Here is a 26,632-nt window from a genome sequence, read left to right as displayed (position 1 = left end):
ATTCAGTTCAAGTTCTGAAGTATATTGGCTGATTTGTCACATTCAGAAAATTGAAAGTGAATGAAAAAAATGTGCACAAAGAGGCAAATTAATCAGGGCCACTGCCCTCTCCCCTTCCTCTTTTACTCCTTTTTCTTCTCTCCCTATCTACCCTGATCTCTCCTTTTACCAGCAACCAGCCTGAACCTCAGAAATATTAATGTAGCATTCTGCTAAGCATATAAAAAGCAGCAGTGCCCTTCATTTGTAATGGATTTCCTTGTACATTGCAAGAAGTGACCTACCTGGCTTCCTCCTGACCCCCAGATGATGGCTCAGTCCCTAGCACTCTGACATCCCTTGCCCCTCTGGCATGCCTTCTTCCAGCCAAAACAGAAAATACTCATTATCATGGAGGAATCGCATCCCCATAAAAGGTAGGTGCTGCACATGTTTTATGGGTATCACTGCTGCAATTATTAATCTAATAGTCACAAAGTAATAAAGATATCAGGTAAATCAAATGCAAATGTCATACTTCAGATATTGAAACAGTGATAAACTATTTTCAGCTAAATATTGCTCTTCCTCTAGGATTTTTTTTTAAATTAATCCTTATTTTAACCTTCCCCTTACGGTGAAATCATGGGGTTTAGTTCACTAGTTCTTCAGATTTTGAGGGGCTTTCATCCTAAAGGCTGGACTTCACCTGTCTATCAGCACACACCCTGGAGAAACAGTGGGTAAGATACAAGGAGAGGAGATATTCAGGTGAAGAGGGCTGGAAAAGGGATTAAACACAGGGCAGGAGAAGTATGGAGAGCACATCTTTAGGTAATAAGAGATGAAGCAGAAATAGGGAGGAAAGTGCAGTGGAAGCATATGGAAATTATTTTTTTTGGAAGAATTTTTTTTATGGTGAGGGTGCTGAAACACTGGAACAGGTTGCCCAGCGAAGTTGTTCATTGGAAATGTTCAAGGTCAGGTTGGATGGGGCTTTGAGCAACCTGATCTAGTGAAAGATGTTCCTGCCTATGGCAGGTGGGGTTGGACTAGATGATTTTTAAAAGTCTCTTCCATCCCAAACCATTCCAGAATTCTGTGGAAAATATAACGTAACCAATAGACAGTATAGTTTTAAGGTAATGGGTATTTCATCCTGGGGTGTCAAGAAGATGCTAAAGCATTAGCACTGGACATCAAATTTAGTGCCCACAAAGTATCATCCACTGTGCATGAGACTGAGGATGGAGGTGTCCTAGCAAACTAAGCACGTCCAGGACACAAGCTCAGGTAGTGCCCTTTGATCATAGAATTGTTTGGGTTGGAAAAGACCTTTAAGATCATTGAGTCCAACTGTAAACACAGCACTGCCAAGTCCACCACCAAACCATGTCCCTAAATGACACACCTACACGTTTTTAAAAAAACTCCAGGAATGCTGACTCTACCACTTCCCTGGGCAGCCTGTTCTAGTGCATGACAACCATTTCAGTGAAGAATTTTTTCCAAATATCCAATCTAAACCTCTCCTGGTGCAGCTTGAGGCCGTTTCTTCTTGTCCTATCGCTTGTTACTTGGGAGAAGAGACCAACACACACCTCGCTACAACCTCCTTAGAGGTAATTTTAGGGAGTAAGAAGGTCTCCCCTCAGTCTCCTTTTCATCAGGCTAAACAACCCCAGTTCCCTCAGGTGCTCCTCACAAGCCTTGTTCTCTAAACTATCAGCTTCGTTGCCCTTCTCTGGACAAGCTCCAGCACCTCAATGTCTTTCATGTAGCGAGGGGCCCAAAACTGAACACAGTATTTGAGGTGTGGTCTCACCAGTGCTGAGTAGAGGAGGACAATTCTGTTTGCTAGCACACCTCCTGGCACTGTTTGGCCCATGTCCGCCAGCACAGTGCCACACAATGCCTAGGCAGGACACAAGGAACCGCACAGAGAAAGAACTGTTCACAGAAGTAAAAGGATGGGTTCATGAATGATCATTAGCTTTCCAAACAGTTGATCTAGACCTATTTTTATTCTGCTTCCTGACCCCTACATTTTCTTCCCTCCCATTCTCCCCCAAAAGGCAGGACTGCACCTACTGTCATCAATATTTGTGACTCCCATCACAGCTGCCCCTGTGTCTGTACACCATAAACTACCGCTTTAGGTATTATGGAAGAGGGACAGGGAATCCTGTCCAGACTCTCATGTCCTGCTTCTTTCGATGTGTGGCTCCAGGAACTGGAGAATGACACAGACTGAACAAGTGTCTTTGGCTCGGAGGAGTCTTGGAGCTGGGTGCCTTCTGCCTTGAGCCTGCTGAGTGTGGAAGTTCAGGTGTGATTGACATGACTCCTGGTGTGATCTGTACAGACAGGCCTGACGGAACGTTTGCATGCTTTGACCATCCCCAAAGCCAGTTATCCTGGAGACAACCCCATGGTAAAGCAGAAACCGAAGCAACAGAAAACACCGTTTAGGTGTGTAGGGGACCAGCCTAAAGGCTCTGGGTGAATTTGATGACACTGTTGCTTCTGGATGAGCCAGTCCTTTTCCCTATGTGTGTGTCTCTTGGGGCTCACAGCAGACCACTCTGTGTGGAGGCTGATCTGGAGGAGCACTGATGCATGCCACCATGGAGCATCATGAACTGTATTGGCACAAGGCGCAGCTCATTTTGAGCGACATGCAAGAAAAGCACTAACTGGTCTTCCAAAGTCCGTACCACCAGCCCTGGCAGCAAAAGGTCCCCTCTGGGTGGCTGCAGAGGGTGCAGAAACAGGCTCCAACATTCCCATGGCTTTTGGGGAGCGGAGGATGGTGAGCCCGTGGCTGCAGCACCTCGGGGACTGCGCTCCTCAGCCAGGGCCATGCTGCCCCTCCAGACCCTCCGGGAGGCAGGAGTGAAAACAGCAACACCTGTGGCTCTCGCCTGGGTGAGTGAGGCCGGTGCGAGGGGTCACCCATGTCCGGAGTGTCAGCGGTCCCTCAGCAGGAGCCCTTCGCTCCACGCCCCGGGCGGGCCCCCCCCCCCCGGCGGGCCCGGCGCAGCCCCCGGTGCGCGGCGGGACGCGACGCCGCCAGCCCTCGGCCTCGCATGACGCGGCGGGAAGTGGCGTCCATCGGCGAGGCGGGGCGGGGCGAGGTGGGGTCCGCCTGGGCGACGCCGGAGCCAGCCCAGAGCCGCCGCGGGAGGCAGCGAGTGGCCGGTGCGGGGGCAGAGCCATGACCGAGAGCTACGATGTGGTCGTGGTCGGGGGTGGCATCTCAGGTGGGTCCGGCGGCCCGGGGCGGGGGGGTCCTGTCAGCCCCTGAGGCGCCGAGCCTGCGGCGACCCATCGCCGGGCGGGTGGCGGCACCCGGGGCGCAGCCTGCTCGGGCGCCGTCGCCGCGGGTGCCCCGCAGAGCGGCCGGTCGGGCCGGCCGGGGGAGGGCGGCGGTCCCGGCGTGGCGGACGGAGCATCGCGGCGGCGGCGGGGCCGGTGCTCGCCTCCTCCCCGGCCGGGGCGGCCCTTCTCCGGGAAGCCCGAGGTGCGAGCGCGTCCCGACCCGCTCGGCGGAGCTGGCCGAGTCCGGTCCCCATAATTCAGGCTGAATGCCGCATGGTGCAGGCAGCATTTTCTTAATCTTTATTTTATTAATTTTATTTTTTTCATTTCGATAATTTTTATTTTATTCATTTATTATTTTTTTATTTTTCTGGTTCTTCCACTGTCCAGCCCCAGCATCCCCTGAACCTGTGTAATCCTTACTGGAGACCCTGGAAGTTTTGGGCAGGTGAAGCTGTACGTGCTGTGGCTGCGCTGACCCACAGCTGTTGTGCAGAGGCCCTTGGTCACAGTCATATAGGACTAATTTAAATCTTGGGGTGTCGTCTGTTTAGAACAGGTAGACGCTTAAAGGAAAAATGCCTGAAATGAGTTGTGTTGTTCAGTAAGTTTCTAGTTCCTCACTCAGACAGGTGTGGATTTGAGAGCATGATCAGTCCAGCAGGAATGGACAGCAGCCTGTAAGCCATCCTGCATGGAGTGGCCATCTGCTCTTTTAACCTAATCCTGGCTAGAAGACCTCTGTGCCTGCCCAGAGTGAATCTCTCTCTCTCATGCATTTTTTTCAGACACACATGCCAAATAAATTGTGTATGGCCAGTAGATAATTTTTTTCCTGTGTCTTTGACATTGACATATCAAAACAGTTGCTTTTTAGCCTGTTAGCATTGGGAGTTATGCAGTGTGATAGCTCCTGTGCTGTATGTTAATCTCCTCAGTGCGTAATAAGTATGCATACATCCACAGATCCAAGTAATATCTTTGGCCAAGCTGCAAACAAATTACTCGAGATGTGTTACAAAACATGAATTTATTCATCCTTTTTTTACATGGCTTTTAATTTCAACTATTTTTTATATATAATTCTAGATGTCTGCTTAACCATTATATTAAGGTGTGCAATTTGAATGATATACAAAATGCAGTGAACAAAATCATTGGCATTATTTCCTAAGGATGATTCTCTGATAAACTGCCGAATAATTGAATGTTTCAAGTATGTTTATGAGATTAGCAAAAATTAACCATTGCTTTTCTATACTGCACAGTTGATTCTGAACCCAGTGGTATGGCTAGTTTTTGACTGAGACCATGTCTCACAGTGGAAGTCAATTACAGAAGATTAACCAGTGGTAACTATTCATGCCTTCTAAACCGAAACATTTCCAGTGTGGTATTTTTGTATGGCCGTAGTGCTACATTTCCTCTGTTGAATGGGTTAGTGTAACAGCTTTTAATATACCCTTGTTTTTCATGGTTGCCATGGGAATATTTTCATGGCAGGCCTGCACAGCCCACACAGGTTTTTTTTGAAAGAGCAGTCGGAACAGAGAAGCAGTGCTGTGCCATATGGTATGCTTCACTCTTTGCTACCTGCAGACAGCAGCAAGTGGCAGGGGGTGTAAGGAACCATTTTTCTATTTACTTCTTTTTACACCAGATCTTCACTAAAGCACTTTGGTTTCATGCTGTAGCAACTTTTCTCCTGCCCTCACACAGAGGCTGGAAAAATACACGTGCACAAAAATTATTAATGAGTAAGCACATTTCTTCAGTCACTTCCGTTTAGCTACTAGTTACCACTCCTGATCCACCTCTGTCTTCTGCCTGCACACTTCTCTGTAAATCATTGACCTTGCAGTCAGGTGGTGAAACTATGGTTTTCTATCTCCTTGCTCTGATTGAAAGCTGCTTAAATGCCAAACTGCTACAGAGACGTCTTCTGTCCACTGGAGAATGAACCATGTGATTTTTAAAATGGGTCGCTCCTTGGAGGTTTGTTATTGCTCCAGATTTGATGTGCGTTCCTTCAGAAAGTCACTGTTTTTGAGCCACCTGAGACTGTACTGTTACTGCCTTTAGGTGAGGAAGGCATCAGCTGGTGCACAGCTGTGCGCCAGTGGAAATCTCTGGTAGTGTTCAGGTGTGCTCAAGTTAGCTGCTACAGTGTAAGCAAAGCAGAAAAAAAAAAGTTGTTGGGCTGATGTGAGAACGTGAACAAACAGGTTGCAGAGATGCCACTCAGCTTTCTCTTTTCTGTTTATTTAGGTTAATGCAAGCTGTCCCTTTGCAGTATTCTGAGCCTCTTTGGCAGCAGTTCTGCCTGTCATTTTACACAGATTTGATTAGTAGGGTCTAAAATTTAAAGAGTAAAAAAACCTGATAATGGAATAGCAGTGCAGAGTCCTTCACAACCCTGGAAGTCACTGTTCTCCTCTGAAGGGGCTGATGTTTTATCTAAAGTTAATTACTTTGCTGAATCATTTTCAGTGTCCTTTATTGCAGGTTTGCTGAAAAGCAAAGAATAAACCTAAAGAACTGGCTAATTTAAGTGTTATGTAACGAAAATCTACTCAAATTTAGTCTTCATTAATTTATTTCAAGTCTACAAGAAAAGTCTGTGGCTTCTCTGAAGATTTCAGATCATCTCAGTACAGTTGATGCTAATTGAAGACCTTTGAGGAACAGGAGGATTTACTAAGGAGTAGATTCTGTTTTATGGGTGAAACTTCTGCTGAAGTCACAGAATCACGGAAAGGCCAGAGTTGGAAGGGACCTCTGGAGATCATCTAGACTAACCCCCTGCTGAAGCGGGTTCTCCTAGAACAGGTTCACAGAATCATGTCCAGAAGGGTTTGGAATGTCCCCAGAGAAGGAGACTCTACAACCTCTCAGGGCAGTCTGTTCCAGTGCTCTGCCACCCTCAAGGTAAAGAAGTTTTTCCACATATTCAGATGGAACTTCTTGTGTTTCAGTTTGTGCCCATTGTCCCTTGTGCTGTCACTGGGTACTGCTGAAAAGAGCCTGACTCCATCCTCTTGACACTTGGCCTTAAAATATTTGTAGACATTGATAAGATCCCCTCTCAGTCTTCGCTTCTGCAGGCTAAACAGGTCCAGCTCTCTCAGCCTTTCCTTGTAAGGGAGATGCTCCATTCCCCTAATCATCTTTGTAGCCCTCCACCAGACCCTCTCCAGTAGTTCCCTGTCTCTCCTGAACTGGGGAGGACAGAACTGGACACAGCACTCCAGATGTGGCCTCACCAGGGCAGAGTAGAGGGTGAGGATAACCTCCCTCAACCTGCTGGCCTTCAAATTTTTGTGAATGGTATAGATTAAAAAGGAATATTTTAAAAGAAAATTTCCCAACTTAAAAATGTGTATATGAAAACACTTAGCCACACACAGTGTGTAGTATGCCTGGTATGAAAGAATATTTAGATCAGAAACATAACAGGTCCTCATAGAGCTGGAACTTGCATCATGACAGGTTCTTCTGTTTGCTCAGAGCTGTCTCTTTCTCTTTGAAGGGCTCCTTAATCATGAGGACGGAAAAGACTATGAGAAAACTATGAGGTTGTGTCATCAAGCTTGCTTATCTTCTTAGTTGAGACACCAATGATGACATTTTCTTAAAATCAAATCTTGGAATCTGTTTGGAGGTTTATTTTAAAACTCTCCATGTGTTTTCAAAAGTGCCTTCCTGTCCCTGCTTTTGCCATGAGGACCTCTTCCCTTTTTTTGTTTTCAAAGAAGTTATCAGATTTTATCCTAATGTTATGCCAGTCTTACTTAAGAAAATGTTTCTCTTACATTTCTGTTGCACAGATTTTACAATCAAATTCAGATATTTTTTTTCCCTGAAAGGTGAAGCTTTTTCTTAATTAGGGTGAATGTTATTTGAAGTATACTTAGTGGCCTACTGTAAGATAAAATATTTCTATTCAGACATTAGGTTCTTAAAATATTTAGATACCTGTTCTTCTGTTATTGAGATGCCACTGTGCTCTGTACTTTTTTTCTTAAGCCTTGCTTTGTATTTGTATGAGACGACCTAATATGCTGTATAAGTACAGTAGTGCTCACTGCATCTGTGAGCCAGTTTCAAATTACTTTAAAACCAAAATAAAACAGAACAAACAAAACCAAGTTAGGTATTTTGGGGGCTATTATCTGAAGATGTTCAATCTGTTTTAAAATAGACTGAAGCAGAGGGCAAAATTATTTTTCAAAACAAAACTGGAATATGTTGTAAGAAAAGTATACATGAGGTGCATAATCTTCACTAGTAACTTGTTTAGTTTTGCTCTGTGGTAGTAATATACAATGTCATAATAGTCCTCCTTTGAAAAGATAGTTTACCAAATGAGACACTATTTTTGGAGAACGTTACTAGCCTAGGATTCCTATACTAGATGCCCATTTGGAGAGGTAAAAACCCAGATCAAAACAAAATGAGGGCATGGATTAAATAGTTGTGAATGTGTGAAATGGAGTGGATGTGTCTGTGGAAGGACTGTGACCCTTTCCGAGGGATACCACCCTCTCTGAGATGCACTGCAGCAAAGGTAATCCAGGGCACTTCCCTGTCAGTTGACATGATGAAGCTCCTAGCTCACATTTTCAGTCATATGTCTCTGTATCTGCCATCAGGAGGTTCTTCCTTTTGTGTTCAACTATTCTCATGGCTACTGTGAAGGAGTATGAGGCAGTTAGGTGGAACCTCCCATCTGATTTCTAGATATTTTTTTCACAAAAAAAAAAAAAAGGCAATATACAGTAAACACGACAGAAAGCAACTGCATAATGTTGTGAAACAGTTTGGTAGCCTAGGCAGCAGGGACAGCACTTTTAATTTACTGACTGATGCCTCCTGATTGGTCTGAAAGTTGATTTGATAAGAAGCTTTCCAGTCTACCTGCAGGAGCTATCTCATCTGCCAAGGTTCAGAGCTTTTCCATTAGCTTAATTGATCATTATGAAAGGGTGCTATTAGGGAAAGTTCATTCAGTCTGTTCAGAAAAATGTGAAAACCACCCTGGAAAGAGCAAAAAAGGTCAGTTAGGATAGCAAAAATTTGGGCAAGGGATTCCTGGGTAGCTATTATGGAAATAACTGGTGGAGAGCCCAAGTTTGTGTGTAGCAGTTTATGTAAGTCCACAGGATCTTCTTATTTTTACTGCTGAATTGCATCTTCTTTTGACAGCAACAGTAGAGACAGGAGAGGCTGAAAGTACTATGTAAGAAAGTTCAGTGCATTGTTTACTTGGACAAAGAGCCTCAGTGGTGCTTTTAATTGGGTAGATTTGTCAGTCTAGTCTAGCACTTGACTAGAACCTAACCACGCTGCTGGTGGTGGTACGTATTCATCTGCATTAATGTATTGGTCAGATCAAGTGTGTACCTTGAGCAAATCTGATTGATGCTACTTACTGCTTTATAGTGTGCACCACAGAGCAGGCTTAGAGCATACTCGTTGGATTCCTTTTTGCATAAAACCAAATGGGAAGACATGCTCTGTGAGCTCACCTTTTGAGCTTCAATCCCTAATGGGGATTCAGCCTGTAGGGTCATACAAGAGCTACTCTGAAATAAAGCCCCTTTAATGTATATAGTATGGATACTGGGTATTCAGAATACAACTGTTTTACTCTGCAGATTTGCTATTCTGCACTGTATATTAACATAGACACTGCAAACTTCCTGTCTTGGGATATTTTTGGCTTTGCAGTTCAAAGGTAGTAACATGGAAGGAGTAAGCATTTCAATTTTGTGCTCTTCTTCCATGATGACACAGTTAAAAATAGTTTACTTGGTCATCCTCACAGCAGATGTACACCTGCATCCTCTGTCTTGTGTACTTTTTTCTTTCTTTAATTTTCTTGTAGCATCAAGAGATTACCAAAAGATCACATTCTGTGTACTTTTGAATTTTGATTTCCTCATTTTACTCCTTGGTGCTGTTAAGGACAGGAGTAATTTTGAAGACACATAATTCAGCATGCTTCCTCCCCTGTAGCGAGTAACCTCAGGGTCAGTCTCCAGCAAACAGTAAGATGTCAAATGACACAGTGACGTGAGTCCAGGTCAAATAGCAGTGCCTGCAGTTGCAGGGGCTGTGAGGAGCAGCCTGCTGCCCTGGCTCCGTCCTGGGAGTGTTTGGGCTGTCTAACATGATCTCAGGAGGATGTAAGGATTTAAGCACAGCTGGTGAGTGGGGGTGGTATTATCAAAAGGTGGAGAACTGTGGCAAAAAGTGAAGTAGGCATGTTTGTACTGCCTAAGCAGGCAGCCTGAGCAATGTGAGCTGATAGTCCCACAGGTAAACTTCCAGTGCTGCTTGTAGTATCATAAACCAAGTTTGCTCTGTACTTACATGTCTTACACCACAGTTAATGACAATGAATTAGGCCTTATTCATAATTTAGTCAGTTGAGAAGGCTTTTATTCTTCAGAAGTTACTATTCTGTATGTAAACAATCTGGAAAATTTTGGCACGTTTCCCACTGGCGCAGTTTCCTTCTCTGTAGCAGAACTGACAACTGTAGTTAAGTAGTTCTGTCACTTAAAGATAAAAAGCCATATTGTCTCACTGCCCCTTCCCAGAACAGGACTTGCTTGCCTTTGTGTTTTGTGTCAGTTCGATAGCAGCTACTTCGCAGAGTGCACTGATACAATGGTGAAGTTGACCATAGTTACAAAAGTTTGCTGAGCAATGCCATAGCGGATTGAGGACCTTCTTTTGGTTTTCCTTTACAGAGACTGTCTTGATGCACTTACAAAGCTCTCAGTTATGTTTCTGAAATCAGTCATCATTCATAGAGTCATAGAATGGTTTTGGTTGGAAGAGACCCTTAAAGGTCATCAAGTCCAACCTTCCTGCAATAAGCAGGGACATCTTCACCTAGATCAGGTTGCTCAGAGCCCCATCCAACCTGGCCTGGAGTGTTTCCAGGCATGGGGCGTCTACCACCTCTTTGGGCAGCCTGCTCCAGTGTTTCAGCACCTTCATCATAAAAAATTTCTTCCTTATAGCTAATCTGAATCTGCCCTCCTTTAGTTTAAAACCATTACCCCTTGCCCTGTTGTGACAGGCCCTGCTTAAAAGTTTGTCTTCATCTTTCTTACAGGCCCTCTTTAAGTATTGAAAGGCTGCAGTAAGATCTCCCCAGAGTCTTCTATTCTTCAGGCTGAACAACCACAGCCCTCTCAGCTTCTCCTCACAGGAGAGGTGCTCCAGCCCTCTGGTCATATTTGTGGCCTCCTCTGGAGCTGCTCTAACAGTTCTATGTCTTTCCTGTACTGAGGACTCCAGAGCTTCAGCCAGCGCCTTCAATTTCTTGAGGAAATTCCACTCCTTTCATTACAGTTTCAATAATTTAATTTTTACGCAGCCATTTTTGAACTTAACATTATTTTCTTTCTGGGCTGATAACCTCTTTCATCCTTGTAAACTTATGTCAGGTATTAAGGTTCTTGCTGCCTTGTGAGATGGTTTGTCAAAATGTGATCGTTCATGTAATTCACTAGCTTTATTTCCTTATGGACTGATTTGTATCTAAGATTTATATTTTGTTACATTGTATGATCCTTGTTTAAAGGTTGGTTTTGCTGATTTCACTGGTCAGTGTTGGTATTTTAACCATGAATGTCTGGCGTTCTTTTAAATAACCCACCTATGCACTTGTATTTTTGCACAGCCTTTTCTGTCTTGTTAGTCTTCTGTTCAAACAACTTGCTTAAAAGTAATGTCACTGTGAAGTCCCTTAGGAACTTCATTTATTCCACAAACCATTATTATGACCAATATTTGGGGCTGGAGTTCTGTAAGGGAATAGAAAGAGGAATGGTCTTCATCGTTGTGGAGACCCTGAGTTCTGGATAAGTCAGCAAAAAAGAAGATGCTGGAAAGTGCCTGTCAAGCCACAGAGGAATTTCATTGACGTAAGAAATGGTGATAATATTATTTATGGGAAGACAAGGCTTCCAAAGAGAGCGTGAAATATTTTCAGGGACAAAGCTGCCCAAGGGAATTCAATGCTTCTTTTTCTTGTCCCGCATCTCTTCTCTCCAATGTCCTTCTTCATGCTGCCCCTATTGCCAGACTGATGTTCCCACCTCACTAGCAAGCATGTGGGGCTGCTGTCCCCATGCCATTCACAGCCCCATGGGACTCGGCTGGATGGACTCAGTTTAAGGTGGGATGGGTTCTTGATGGTATCAGGAGCAGTAGCAGCTATGGATGGAGAGCAAGGAACTGCTCAAGGAAATGATGGGCATCAGGATTTTCATAGCGGGTCTATGTGTGCTTGTGTAGAAGAAAGGAGAGCAGGGGACAGGACGGGGGAACACAAAGCACAGACCATTCCCAGAAGAAAGGGCTGTCCAGTCTAGAAAGTGTGAGACCTCCTGCACTACTTCTGGTAACTGGTGTGTATGGCAAAATATATCATAGATGTGCTAATTCTTAACACTGGCTTAACACTGAAGAGCCTGGCTGTGGTTCATTACAGCCTCTGGCATCTTGCAGTTTACAAGAATTAGGTTATGGTGGCAACCAGTGTTCAGCATGTTTCAGGTGGTTAAAGAGTTCCATGAAGTTTTAATTCATTTGAAACTTGTTCATCTTACTTTGTACTATTCAGCTTCATGGTTTTCAGTTTCCACGATATAACTCAGCTGGGAGTGAAGGGGGTGGGGCAGAGAGATGCCTGTATAGCCTCCTGCCTCCCAGCCAGCTGGTCTTTATCTTGATGGTATAATTCATATATAAAACATTGAATGCTGTCTGGCTGACTGCACACAGCAACAGCCGACTGAACAACCGGTTCATACTATGCGTCATGATTCCTGGGTAGCTTGCATATAAACTTGCACCCTGTTTGCTTGAGTGATAGATCTGTGTTTGAATGCATGAAATATTGGAGCAAGACACCTCTTCTTTTCCAATGTAAGTTAATTTTTTTTGAGGCTAGCTTGGCCAGAGGTTGAATCAGTGAGTTAAGCTAAATAGTGAGCACAAATGAGGAAAGGAAAGAGTGTAGATTCTTTTATTTTACATCTTAGGTACTTCTCTCTTCCTTTATGCTTCCTTTGCCTTTTTTTCCCCCACACATATCAGAACAGTATAAATCTAATGGTAGAATTTTTTTCTTTCATAATGCTGATGTTTTTATGAGCTGTTTGGCTCAAGCTTTCTCCTGCCTGCACTTAGAGATGGAGGGAAGATAGTCACTTGTAGTCACTTGAAAATCTTATTCAGTAGCTCCCTTTTGGCCTTCTCTGAATCACATCTGTGTTCTCAGCCTTTGGTATCTCAGCCAGGGAATGGCTCATTCTGAGCTGGCCATCAAGAAATGAAGTGGTCTGTTTGGGCTATCAGCAAAGAGCTGGCTGGCATGTAAAGTGATTATACAGGATGCTGGGAAATGCTGGGTTTCATCTTTGTTTTTCAGTTACTCAAATAGATAAAATGTTCACAAATCCTTGTACACTTTTCAAGCTAGTAGTGTCTAGCCTGTGTGTGCATGTGTGTGCTTACCTACTTGTATATGTGTGCCATGACGATGATAGGAATTTCCAGAGGGTCACTGGTGCATGGCTTGGTGGATATTTGAGTGACACTGAGATATGTCCAATATAAATCCATAATTATTAGGTGCAGCTGGGTTAGCTGTTAAAAATAGTTAGCTGAAGATCAAGGAAAACGTGAAACAAAATGGATAGCCATGGAATGAAGGCATGGTGGCTCTGCTGAGGGCTTTGCTAGCTGCCATGAGAAATTACCTTCTCTAGGTGAACGCTAGTAGATACTGAGAAATCTGGAAAATCGTGTTACTTTTTAACATCAAGATATGAGAATTATAGTGTGTTTATTTTTTGAGTTCACATCTTCTATCTAATTATGTATTTTGAGCATTTACTTTTCTTGGGCAACTGAAAAATGAATTCCTTGCTGGAGAACATGCAAGACAGCAAAACAAATAGGCAATTCTCTTCTGAGGCAACTGTTGCATAATTTTGCAAAATTTTCCAGACCTAGCTTTGTCTTTTTTCCCCCACATTGCTGTATATGGAAGGCAAAACTTTTTCAGAATGAATCTGACTGGTATTTTATTTGCTTGTATATGTCTTCATAATAGTAATGCCTAAAAGGATGCTTTTAGTAAATTACCCATATATTGCCTCAGCCAGTTCATTGTGCTAAGCTTTGTTCAGTGCTATGGTATGTTTGTTGTACCGCTGCCTCCTCAGTCCTCTTTATCTCCTTAGTTTCTTCCCTCTGTCTGTTGTGGTTTTAGGCAGCTGGGTTACGAACTAGCAGAAAGGGATGACCTAAGCCAAGGGAGGCCCCGCGATTGAAAGTGTGAGATAATACTGCAGTACAGATGATAACAAAAGGATATGCAGAATGCGGGGGGGGTGGTGGTGGTGTTTGATTGGGGGATTTTTGTTTATTTTGTTTGGTTTTTTTTACCTGATTGAAGCCTAGAAACAGGCTCCTGACTCTTGCTTTCGAAGTGTGAGGTGGGCACTGAATGGGTGTACTGCTCCATGTGTAAGACCTGACAAGTCCATAAAACGAACAGAATGCTGAGTAAATTATTGATATTAGAAATTCTCATCCTTTGAAATGCTGGAGTCCCCAGTTTTGTCAATCTCAAGTTTCACTGGAAATGTCAAATGTAAAAATGCAATGGAAACTAAAGGGAAGCCCTGGGCAAGGACAGAGCAGCTGTGGCTTCAGCACTTGAGCCTGGGCACCACTGCACTGGAGGTGCTGGGTTTCCACTCAAACACAAAAAGCTGTCTTCATGCCATGCTTGGCAGGGCTTGAGCTTAAGGCACCACCACTTTGCTTGTCTTGCTTGTAGCTGGCCAGGCTCTGTATCACTTAACCAGGTACGATGCCTGGGGCAAATGTAGACTGAATGTTTTTAATGTTGGTTTTAAGAACTCTGCTTAATAAATACTGCTCCCTGCACCACGGATGAATCATCTAAGAGCACTGCCAGGGTGAAGAGATCACAGGAAGTTGGGACTAGAGTTTATGCTTACATAAAGTCACATTAACTCATGGGGATGCTCATACTGACCTCAGTGACAAGGTTACAGAACCAGTGCTCAGACAGCAAAACTCATTGCCTTGGCTAGACAATGAAAGGCTAACCGAAATAAATTATATTTGCTCATAGAGCACTCTATCCTAGGCAGAAATGTTATGTCCTTTGTACAAATATTTTACGTAAATGTACGTTTTAAGCAGATAGGCAGATCGATAATGTCTTTTTTTTTGTTCCTGGGGGTTTGTGAAATGGTAATTGTATTATTTTATTATTTTTTAAGTTCTTGAATGTTGTAGGTGAGTGATATTAATTTTAATCACACTCATTGCTGCACAGTGAAACAGCTTAAGAACGGAGAGTATTTCCCCCCATGGTCAAAATACTTGTATCAAAAAAGAGTTGCTTTGATACCTTGCACTGTACTATTCAGCACGTGAAGGTAAGACATTGAGAATATCCAAGAGTGACAATGTACAGACACCCAGCTCTACCATGTTTTTAGATTCTGATATTTTTTGTACTTTCTTCCATGAAATTGAGTCAGATATCTAAAGTACCTGTGTAAAGGTTGCCCAAATTAGAGAAGTTAAAAGGTTACCTTCACCCTTAAAGCATATGGATGTAGGTGTGGGGCCAAGTTAACAAGAGGTACTGTCAGGTTGCGGTATCTCAGGTTTGTAGCCCTGTGCTTTTCAGAAGTATCGTCACCTAGACAACTCTTGGAGCAGTCTGCATGCTGTGTACCTTGTCTTGCAGAGGACTAAGAAATCAGTGAAGCAGGAAAACTGGCCACTGTTCATGCTCACCGTTTTTGATAGCAGTGTGCCAGCCTGATGTGAACTGAGTTTCAGGCAGTGTGCTTTTAGCTATCTCTGTTGCGGTGCTCCCATTACAATTCTGTATCATGCTCACGAGTTTATAAAGGGATATATTCTTCACAAGAGCAAAATCCCTTGACCTTTCTATAACATGATGAAAATTACAAAAAATGCCTGTATCACCTTAAGTCACCCAGACCCTGGGCCAATGTTGGTTTTGCTTTTTTATTTGTTGCTTTGGTTTTTTTATTTTGCTTACAATCCTTATCTGTAATGCCTTACAAGCATTATTGTCTCAAGCCATTATTTCAATTAAAACATTTTAGCTGGCTAATGATGAGTGACAGAAGTAAAGGTAACCAGCGCCAGATTCAATCTCTCAGTGGAAAAGCAGTAATTGGATTGTGTTCATTAGAGCAGCCAACACAAACAAAAGCAATGCTATTAAACTGCAGTTTCTAACACAGTAATGCAATAGAGAAACTTTAGAAGACTTGAAGGAGAAAACCTACTGGTGCAAAATGGCTGCCTAGCTGCAGATAAGAACATGCCTCTTCTCTGTTCTGCCCTCCATCCCTTCAGTGTCACAGTGGCATACAAACAGTATTACACCAGTGGCACTGAACATGGTGGTTTTGGGACATCTCTTAAAAGGAAGTCAGAGAACCCCGAGTATAAACAAAGAGGGGTTTTATTTGAATTTTAGCGTAATTAGGTCTAAGCAACAGCAAACAGGATTCTTCCACTGGATCTTAACTGATTCGATTTTTAGATACTAGGAACTTACCCAGAAAGTATTCCTGGTCAAAGGAATGGTTTTTTGCTTCCCCCACAATTTCTCTCAACTGCTTGGGGCATATTCCTCTATTTCTTCCTGTTGCCCTAGGTCAAATGCTGCAGCTGTGTTGATCAGTAACAAAGGGGTTGATGGATTTTGTTTCACTGGGTACAGTACATCAGTTTTGGCCAAACTTAATTTATTTGCTGTATGCATTTTGTATGTATTTCTGAGCATCAGAGATGGTAGGTAAGGCTGCCGTATAAAGAAATCTAATAGTGAGGGAAATTGTATTTCCCATGTGATCCCACAGGGATACAAGCTTCTGTAACTTTTTATAGTTTTTTTTACAGGTTTGCTGGTTTTTCTTAACATTTCAGCTAGTTCAGGTTTTGTGATTTTTGTGAGACTCACCACTTTCATTAAGAAAAGAAATTAAATTCCTGGCCCCTCTGGTCAAAATGAGACTTAGTCTCCCGATCAAGAATAATAATAATATAAATCCTGACATTTCTAAAATAACAGCTTCAAAATATTAAATGTCCATGGACAAAGGTGGTCTGACTAATATTTTTTAATAATTATGTTAAGAAATACTTGAGTTCATTTACTTTAGTGACCCTGAACTCAGCTCTTATTTGTTTATATGGTATGTTTCCTTTTCTTGCTATCAGTCTTGTGAAACATTTTTACATGCCACAGTTTGTCCATTGACCTCAAGGCTGTGCTTGTTCTGTGGCAAAGTATGATGCCATTTCCATGGTACATTTTGTCACAGATCCCTCCTGTTGAGCCTCATGCTGTGTTTGTTTACTGCCCTGGATCCCATCAGGGTGCTCAGGCTCAGGCTCGGGTGCTGCGGGCTGCTCTGCCCACTGGCTCTGGGTGAAGAAGCAGCTGTTACTTGACATCTTGGCAGACAGTTATTTAGATGTAGCTGAACAGTTGAAAGCCAGGAAAAAGTCCTCAAGAAACTCATCAGTTTTGCCTTTATTTACAAGGTATGTTATGGCAGCCCTTTCTCATGCAGACTTGCTTGAGCCTTCAGCTGACTGCCTGGAGGATGACTTTGCAGTGCAGCTGTTACCTGCAAATACACTGGGAAAACCAGGTGTTAGCCACTGCTCAAACACATGATGTCAAGGGGGATGCTGTCAGCAGTTAACCGAGCCAGTGTAGAGCTTGTTCACACATGTATATCCAAGTTGTGGAAGCACAACAAAGGTATAAAGGTATATAAGCTTCTTGCCTATTTAAGTGTTGGATGTTTCTAATCTACACATACAGCCCATACTTGTGTGCAGAGCCCAAGTGTCTGACATCTGTTATAAATGTTAAAACTCCCCTGGGCAGTACTTTGTAAACATACTTTTGGTGTCAAAATAAAAAAATACAAAGGAGGAGAGAGAAAAATCAGCAAATTTTACAGATCTGAGGAAATATAGGTATGAGACATGGAAGTTCTACAGTAAGACCTGCAAGTTAGTACAATACGATGGCAGCCTTTATTTCTGCTCAACTTACAATTTTAGTTTCAGAGAGAAATTTTTAAGGTGATAAACAAATTTTTTGACAGCCCTGTTAGACACTAGTAAATGAATGGCAGTGGCTTACAGGCTCTTTCTTTGTTCCCTACATGAATTAGAGTTTAGAATTTGTAGATTATTTTTATAATTACATATGTAGAGAAGAGATTTTTTTTTTCTGAGGAAGGAGATAATAAATATAGGCGGAACATGATAAAGTAGTGAATATTACAGAGAAAGTACTTCAGCAACTGCAGGAACGCCTTCAGAAATAAACTTTATTTACAGCTTTATAACCTAAACCCCTCCAGGCTACCTGCCCTGTCCCTCATATGCTGTAAGGGAATTGGGTGTAGCCCAAGGAAGAAATAGAATCTTGTTGGTGGCCTTGCTGTTGTGTATTGGCTGCCTAGCTGTCCAGAGAATGACAGAAGTGTTCTACGGAAAAAAAAACCAAAACACCCAAAACCTAAATGGAAAAAGACACAAGTTCATTTGGACATGTATCAGAGGTACAACTTCCAATCATATCCTTTCTGGTGAAAATTTTGCGGAAATGCTAAGGTAAAAGGGGTATTTCAGTAAATTTGATGATTCCAGGCAAAATCAAGAGTGGTGTTACAAAATTTAAATCAGATTTAAAAAAAATTACTTTAAAATGTTTTTTTAGATAGTCAGATGTGTTTGATTGTAGGGCTTCATTGTAGTCCATAATATGTGGGGGTCAGATGAAAAACATGACTTGTCACATTTCTCAGTCCAAATGCGTGTTTGGATTCTGCCTTTATATTCCAAACATGTGCTTGGATTCTGCCCTCGCACAGAAATTTAAGATTTTACCGTTTTAAAAAAAATATATTCTTAATTAGCTGTTCTCTTAATATAAGAAAGCTGTTAATGTTAGGAAGTGAGGTTATAATGAAGCTGTTTAATCAGATGGTGCGATTTAAGATGTGTAGCAGGTACAGAGGTATCAGAGGAAAGAAGCTGGAACTGAAGATGAAATAATAAACTGAAGGTGAAGTGTAATAATTAGTGTGATTATTACATTTGAGTAATATCTGTGTGAATGCAGTGCTGCACGATGGAGAAATGTTTTTTGTGGTTTGAAGTTGCATTGTGAAATTCCGGGGGAGACAATCTCTCACCAGTATCTCCGAGTGGCAGTGCTTGGGTACCAGGTTGCTATGGTGACGGATGAAGTCTTGCCGGCTTTCCTCTAAGCACAATGGTATTTTCAGTCAGGGGATTCAAATAAGACCAATCATCTTTGCTTCTTTGTTTGCATTAATTATCTGCCTATCAGTTCTCTGAGCAGAACTGCAGTTGAGGCTGCTTAACCATATGTTTTCTGCCATATATATTTGGCACTCTGTTGCTCCTTGAAGAAAGCTGACCTGCAGTGGAAACTGGACCCAATTACTGTCCTCTGTGAAGTGGTGGCAAAAGTGGTTGAGCCCTTATATTGCAATTCAGATCTAATTCTGTTGAAATGCTTCTTGGGAGGAGGGGAAGGTGCCACTGGGTGGCAAAATATCGTGCACAAAGTGGGAGCATAACAGCATCAGTCACATTTTTGGATGAACTTTGTATTTGAATGTGCCTGTTTGCCTCTTTTGTGAGGAATGGGGGCAATATTAAAGATCTGCCTTTTGTTAGTGATGTGCAAGAGATCAAAGAGGTAAACCGTAGGCAGTGCTGAAATGTGAAACTTGTGAAGGGTTACACTTCTCAAGAAGAGATCTTATATCATGTATGATAGGTTTTTCCAGGTTTTGCTTCACAGGTTTTGTGCCTGCTCTGCTTGCAGCAATTGGAGTATTAAGCACAGAGAGGCTGCTGTGACTCTTGCCTAGAAAAGCAGCTGTGGTTTGTAGAAGTTTCCTGCAACAATTTTTGGTTTTTGAAAAGCAAACCTCGACCTTGTGCCCCAATATTCATGTGCTAGTATTCATTCCCATTTCAATATGTTTTTGTTGCTGTTCCTGGCACCTTATCTGCCTTTGTATCACTTTGGCTCAGAGCTCTCCTTGTGCAGCACCGAGTCCTCTTGCTGTTATTATAGTAACAGTTCAAGAGCCCATTTGGGGTCTTGAGTCCAGCTCCAGGGAACAGTTATGGGGTGATGTGGCAGTACTGTGATTCCAAATTTGTGAGATACCAAAGATAGCATCATTCTCACCTGTCAGTACTGCACTGTAATGTGGTATCTGTGACAGCAGTCTTGCCTTATCCTGTACTGTGCGTGCTGTAAGACTTAATCTTGTTCTTCACTGTGCCATCTGACCCTCCTGAGACTCTGCCTTTGCTTCTTCCACCTTTTTCACCAGTTACACGTTTGTGGTGAGGAAGGGGAGGAGCTAGAGGTTGACTGTGTTTCCTGCCTTTGTCAGCAATTATCTGCATAATTTCTCCAACAAACTTTGGACCAGAACAGAGCTGTCATGTAGGTGAAAGAAGGGGGTGGACCACTAGCTCTTGAAAAGAAGTGGTCAATAAGTGCTTAGTTTGGGAGCCCTGTGGACTGCACGGTTTCCACTATAGGGTCAAACCCCAAGGACACATCCCTCCCTCTGCAGAGATCTGAGCTGCTGGAGGATGGCAGCGAGATAGTAATGAGCCTGATCCTCCCCTCAACACTGTTTGGATTTTTTTTATTTGCATCAGGAAATGGTAAACTGTTACCTGTCTTTAACAGGTACATCTGTGAATGTATGGGAAGAAAAAATAGTGGCACCTGCTCCAAAACAAACAGTAGGGAGTAAATAGTACATAGGTGCAATAGGGTGGATGAAAGGTGCATAAGGAAACAAGGAGGTGGTATCTGGGCTGATCGCTGTGAATCAGCTGCATTTCATCTGAGTCTAGAGAGCCATCCTTTCACAAGCTTCTCTGTCTGCTCAGCTCTTGGGAATTAAACTGCCTTTGTTCCCAGCTGTACTGAAATGTTTATTCATTAGATTTTAATAAAGCAAGTCAAATTTCATATTCCTTAATCAGTGTTGGTAACTGAGTATTATTAATTGATTAGTCAGTACCTGTTAGCATAAGACAACAGAAGCCTGCAGTGACAACATCCTTCAGATTATGCATTCATTCTCTAAATTATTAATAACTACTGTTGATCCAATCCCAAGTACTGAAACATTTATCTTTTTTGAAGAGCAACTTTTTTAAAAAAGAATCAAACTGGTAAGATAGATTTATTTAGGAGTTTTGTGGACTATTTTTCCTTCAGGACCCAACCTCTTTTGGCAAGTTTTTTGAAGGACTGGTTTGTGTTTGCATACCATAACTGTTTTCTGTATTTTGTTCTTCCTTGGTATCTTCAAATATTTGTGAGTGTAGTTAAGGCCACTGATCCAGCCAGATGTTTTTGCAATATAATTTCCTCAATAAGGAAGTATGGAAAGACATTTATCAGTGTCATTACTGGTTTTCTCACTAACACTCATGTGAAAACCCAAGATAAATAAGCCCATGAAACTAGAAATAAAAGCAGGACAGTATGATCTTTTAATGGAAACATCTGCTTTTCTTCAGACAATGTCAGATCCTTTAGACAGATAGGTCTATATCGTTGTTTCTTTTTTTTTACAGATAAGGAAACAAAAAGCTTAAGTGATTTAACCAGCATAGTGCAGCAGGTCCACTGCACTGCTGGGAACAGGACCTGGTTCTCCTACTCCCAAGCCACTAGTTGATGACCAGGATGTTCTGTAGCACCTTTAGTAGCTCTCATTAATATTCTTTCCCTATCCAGGGGTGCTGTATTTTCTTCATTATCATTATATTTAGTCCTGCCATGCTAGCTCTGGCCATCTGTTTTTCCTGCCAGCACTTTTGCCATTTCTTCCATGGCTGCCTTATGCTTGGAACAGTCTGCTTGGACAAATCCTTCTCAAAAACTGCATGTACTAGGGCACCGAGAAGAAACTGATTGCTTTCTGATGGCAACAAGGCAGAGAGCCAGAAAGGATAGCTGAACTATGATGTGTATATGGCTTTGTAATGGCCCTGGCTGAGCCCCACAGCAGCGCTCACGGTGCTGTGCTTGTGTTGGTAACTAGGAAGGTGGTGATAACACACCAGTGGTTTGGCTGCTGCTGAGCGGTGCCAGCACAGCGTCAGGCCTGGCTCTCCAACATTCCCTGTGACTCACCAGTAGGCCGGGGGTGGGCAAGTTCTTGGGAGGCAACATAGCCAGGACAGCTGATCCAAACGGACCAACAGGATATTCCCATGCCATATGACATCTGCTCAGATATAAAAGCTAAGAGAAAGGAGGAAGGGGGGGGTGGGCATTTGTTATTTACGACATTTGTCTTCTGGAGCAACCACTATGTGTGCTGAAGCCCTGTGTCCTGGGAAGCGGCTGAACGTCACCTGCTGATGGGAAGTAGAGAATAACTTATTTTGTTTTCTTTTGCTACCGTGTGCACCATTTTTGCTGCTGCTGCTTTCGTTAAAGTGTCTTTATCTTGTCCCACAAACTTTGGGGTTTTTTTTCTTCATCTTATTTTCTCCCTCGCCATTCTGCTGAGGAGAGGAGTGATAGAGTGGATTGGTGGGCACCTGGTGTCCAGCCAAGGTCATCCCACCACAGGCTTCTTGCTTGGCCTGTGCTGAACTTTATCCAACACATCCTAGCAGTTCAAGAAGATGACACAACCCTCTAGAATATAACACTTTGTTGTCCCTCTAGAAATTCACTCACATGTGGCCAAAGTAAGAACCCCAGTTTATACAAATCTCAGTTCGTGTGCTGAAGTAAAAGGCAGAGGTGATCTTAAGAAGTTGAGAGGTTGTGGGCTGTATTCCCTTTGTGTTGTGCACCCTTTCTTGTTCTCTTCATTCCTATAGCAGCTTGACACACTTGCTGCAGGGCCTGATGTTAATATTTTTCTCTGCAATCAAGGATTTAGGGCATCGGAACTAAAATTATATGTTCCCTTCTGTATTCTCATTGTTCCCTCTCTTGGTGTCTCATCTTAAAAGAATTGCAAGATGGAAATAAAAGTATTATGAAGAAAATAGCTGAGGGATGAAACAATTTTTTGGGGTAGACTTAGCCATATTTTTCTCTTCTTGTTGCCACACACAAGCACACATTTTGTCTCTTCTGAGTCAGACCATATGTTCTTCAGAAGAAACCTGTGACCTGGCTTTGTGGGAACTTTGCTAATGTGCTTCAAAATATTCAAACTGGAAAGCAGACACATACAACAAGCTACAGGAAAACTTTTGAAATTTAGGACAGTCCTAATAAAACTTCACTTCTCTTTTTTTTTTTTTTTGGGGGGGGGGGGTGTTACAAAAGAAGACATGCTGATGCTAGAAAACAGAAAGCCCAAGTTCTCTGCCTTACTCGATGACTATCATTACAAATGCTGGCTTATGCATCAGAAGAGCTGAGCATGGAGTGCAAAAGATGCTCAGTACATATAAAATTTGACCACAGACTGTTTTAATATGTGGCTTCAGTTCCATTTCATGATTACTGTGGTTTTTGTAATTCTGCCTTACCCCCCTGGCAAAGTATTTCAATGAAAAATTCAGGATTTGGATGGATACCTACGTAAGTGTTTACACATCAAGTCACAAAAGCCATGCAGCGCATATATGGAAATATTCCTTGTTTTTCTTGTTATCTTTTAGGTCTCTCTGCAGCCAAACTGCTGACTGAGTCAGGCTTGAATGTGGTGTTGCTGGAAGCCAATGACAGGGTTGGTGGAAGAACTTTCACTGTAAGGGTAATTATCTCCAAACCCATTTATACTACCTATACGTACATACAGTATATACTATACATATGTATAATTATACACGTGTATGGTGTATAGTATACACATACTATATGAGTAGTGTACATAAATATATTTATTTATCTTTCCTGCTAGAGGACCCACTTCTGGGAAAATTTCTAGAGCACTAGCAGGTGGGAAATTTCTTGATATTGTAACCAGCAAGAGTAGGGAAAGACTGGCATGATGGTGGGCAGAGAATATTTCCGTGTTATCTGCAGGCTCTGGACTCATCAGTCCTTTCCTCTGGGAAGGAGAACATGATTAGTTAAGTTTCCAAATAATTTCCTGGGGAGAGACACAGGAGAAATGTCTATGAAAAAACAGCTATAAGGCCAACCATAGCCTTGAGCTGAACTGTAACAAGCCCTGTGAGGAGTGACACAGGCTAGAGGAATGGCAGGGAGGGCTGGGAACTAGAACCAGCATGTCTCCTTTCAATCTGTTACCTTCTGCCCTGCCTGGACCTGGGAGACCCCCTCCCAGTTTGTCCATCAGAAAACCTTACCTGTGCTACTTCCTAGTACAGTCTGTTTTGAACTAGTCATTGGTGAGATGCTCGACTGAGCAAGAGCTGCACAGATGTCTCTGGCCTTCTCTCTGTGCCTGTCAGGCTCTCTCCTTTTGTGTTTGTTCAGGCTGTAATGTAACAACAGGCCAGCTAAGATAGTTATGAATTCCTTATCTGAGATTTTCAGTAATTGCCGAGAACTTTGCCAAAGAACTGAAATTTTCCATGGGGGAAGGAATCTTGGCCAAAATGTTTTGGTAGTGTTTCATTTAAAGAATTAATCTGAATTGCAAAGAATTAATCTGAATTGCTCTTTTAACTTGTGTGCTATTTACATAAGGCTTATATTTTTTTAATCCTTCTCCCCACCCCCCCACCCCCCCACCCCCTTGTGTGTTGTTTATGATAAACTAGAATAATCAAGTTAAGTATGTGGATCTTGGAGGAGCGTATGTGGGGCCAACACAAAATCGTCTCCTGCGGTTATCTAAAGAGTTAGGAATAGAGACGTATAAAGTGAATGAAGACGAGCACCTGATACATCATGTCAAGGTAAGATGCTCTCAGGTGTGCTGCTGTAGACAGGCAAGTTGTAGTGATCTCCTTTCTCATTGTTTTCCATTCATGCTACAGTGGAGTGTGCCTGTTTAAATATGCATTATTTGAGTTTCTGGGAGGAAAATATGTATGTTGGTAATGAAGAATTCCTACAGATTACTGTATGCATGCGCATCTACATGTGTACCCTGTAGGTGCCTCCTGTTAGCTGATGCCTTGGTTCAGGTCTGAGCTCTTATTTAAAAGCTCTCAAAAAGCTTCATTGTTTACAAACAATGTAAACGCTTTCGTACAGGTCAGCTCTCATATACACTGCCCAAAGTGTCTAAAACTCCCTTTCAGAAGTCCTAGAAGTATCTTCCATCAGGCTGAAATTTTTTTCGGGAAGGACTTCCTAACCAGTGACAATTATTATCCTAACTGAAAGAACATGAGAGTTAAGTCTGGTTTTGCTGATGAGAAAGCTAACATGCAGAGTAGCAAAAGGCATTGTAATAGTCGTTGTGAAAGGCTCTGGGAGCCATTCTGGTGGAGGCAGATCTAAACTATCTGTTCGCAATCTGAAACAGGACAGCTATGGCAAAGCTGTTAAAAAGCTCGCATATTCTTAGTATTCGTAATATGCTTTCTCCAAAAGAACATCCTTTCTCCTTTTCTGATATAGAGCAGTGTTGCACTCCCACAGAAGGGAAAATTTTTATATTAGTCCTGAGGAAAATAACATTGAGTTTCATTATATGCTTATGAAAAGCCATTGTGCAATGACTGGCAAAATACTAGTGAGACAGTAGTTTGTGCTTGATCAAAGGTTAAAGAAAACATTGACAGATTTAAAAACAGCAATAGAGAAAAGGTGTTCTGTCATATATTTTCCAATATTTTTTCCACTCATTTTTAGAACACAATTGTTCTAAGAAAGTATGTTCTCAAAGGGATTTGCTGTGGTGACTGTCCACAGTTACTTCTGCTGTGGCAGAACTGGTGGGTACATCCACACTGTTCCCTTTCATGTGCCTCTGTCGTCATCCTCAAAGCAAAATGTTCTGCTTGTTCACACTATTTAGCCTTCAGAGTCTCCTCAACAGCAATAGGAGGTCATGCCATGAGGGGAAACCTTAATGTTAGAAGACAAGTGACGTGGCCATTCAGGATGACCAGCTCGCAGGACAACCTTGCTGGCCTAGCATGGAGACACTCCAGAATGCTGCCAGAAGTCACTGAAGCCAAAGCTGAAGCTGACATGTTGGCCTCTATTGTTAGCTTATTAACCACAAATAAGTGGCTGCTTATTTGGTGAGCTAGACCCTATTTTCTTTTAGGATCTCTAGGAACCAAGCTTGTGAGGAGATATTGGTAATACTATGCAGGTTGAAATAGCCTATTGTTTTCCAATAGGCTTTTAGAGTGAGGAAAACAAATGGCACAAAAGTAAAAGTTTGGGCTTTTGTCAAGGACAGTCTGTCTTTCTCTTGACCACAAGTGTCTTACTGCATGAAGTGTCAGAGGTTGCACATAGCTTTTTGCCATCATCTGTGGATACTTTTTGGCCCAGGATGGGGAGTGCTGGTATTAGTCAAGGTTCTAAGCTTTCCTCCCTACCCAGGGAGGAAACTTGCTGGCATTCAGGGCTGTAACCCAGGCTGCTGGAGAGGGGCATGCCTTGGCTTTGTCTGTATGTTGGGTGTAGAAAGGGCCTTGAATTGGGACACTAAGGCATTAGGACACAAGTCCCGGGAATCTATACAGTAGTGTGACTTGTATCCAGAAATCCAGAGCTGGGTGAAGCCACTCTGCTCCTGGAGTCATTCAAGCCATCCAAGCCTGGAGATACAGGGTGCTTGCTACTTTGGTTAAGGCCAGCATCTGTGCAAACAGATCCTGGGGGAGCTGTGAGGGAGGCTGAGGGCCTGGGATTGCTCCAGCACTCATGTGCCTGTGCTAAGACCTACAGAGATGCTCACAGATGACAGGTTATGCACTTACATATGCTGGGCAATGAAGCATCCATGGCAATTTGATGCGAGCAGGTGTCTTGGTCTGAGTGCTGACAGGCATGTGTGAGATTGGCTCTGTGTAAGGCATAGTGCCATGGCAAAAGCGGCTCTGGCAGGGACCCTTGAAGGCTCCTACTCTGCTGTGGGCTTGGAGAAGAGTTTACCTCATAGTTAGGTCAGGTTGCTTGGGGCCCTTCCCAGTCAAGCATTGAATGTCTCCAAGCAGAGAGATCCCACCTGCTGGCTGAGTTGCTCCCAAGGCAGGCTAGGAGCCTGCA

At 42.8% G+C, this 26,632-nt stretch overlaps 1 protein-coding gene across 4 annotated transcripts in view; it reads left to right on the top strand.

The window, feature by feature from the left end:
- The first annotated feature begins 3,078 nt into the window (after nt 1-3,078).
- LOC101910636 (amine oxidase [flavin-containing] B) overlaps nt 3,079-26,632 on the top strand; it is a 55,264-nt gene continuing 31,710 nt past the window's right edge. For all 4 annotated transcript variants that reach the window (XM_055801491.1, XM_055801490.1, XM_055801489.1 and 1 more), the window contains exons 1-3: nt 3,079-3,242; nt 23,146-23,240; nt 24,217-24,354. In XM_055801491.1, coding sequence (XP_055657466.1) covers nt 3,197-3,242; nt 23,146-23,240; nt 24,217-24,354 — 279 coding nt within the window. In that variant the 5' untranslated portion in view covers nt 3,079-3,196. The remainder of the gene's footprint in view (nt 3,243-23,145; nt 23,241-24,216; nt 24,355-26,632) is intronic.

This window comes from Falco peregrinus, chromosome 4 (assembly GCF_023634155.1).
Source record: "Falco peregrinus isolate bFalPer1 chromosome 4, bFalPer1.pri, whole genome shotgun sequence".
In the NCBI taxonomy this organism is placed as follows: Eukaryota; Metazoa; Chordata; class Aves; order Falconiformes; family Falconidae; genus Falco; species Falco peregrinus.
The sequence above is the reverse complement of the archived record's forward strand: the minus strand, read 5'-3'. Positions and strand labels throughout refer to the sequence as shown.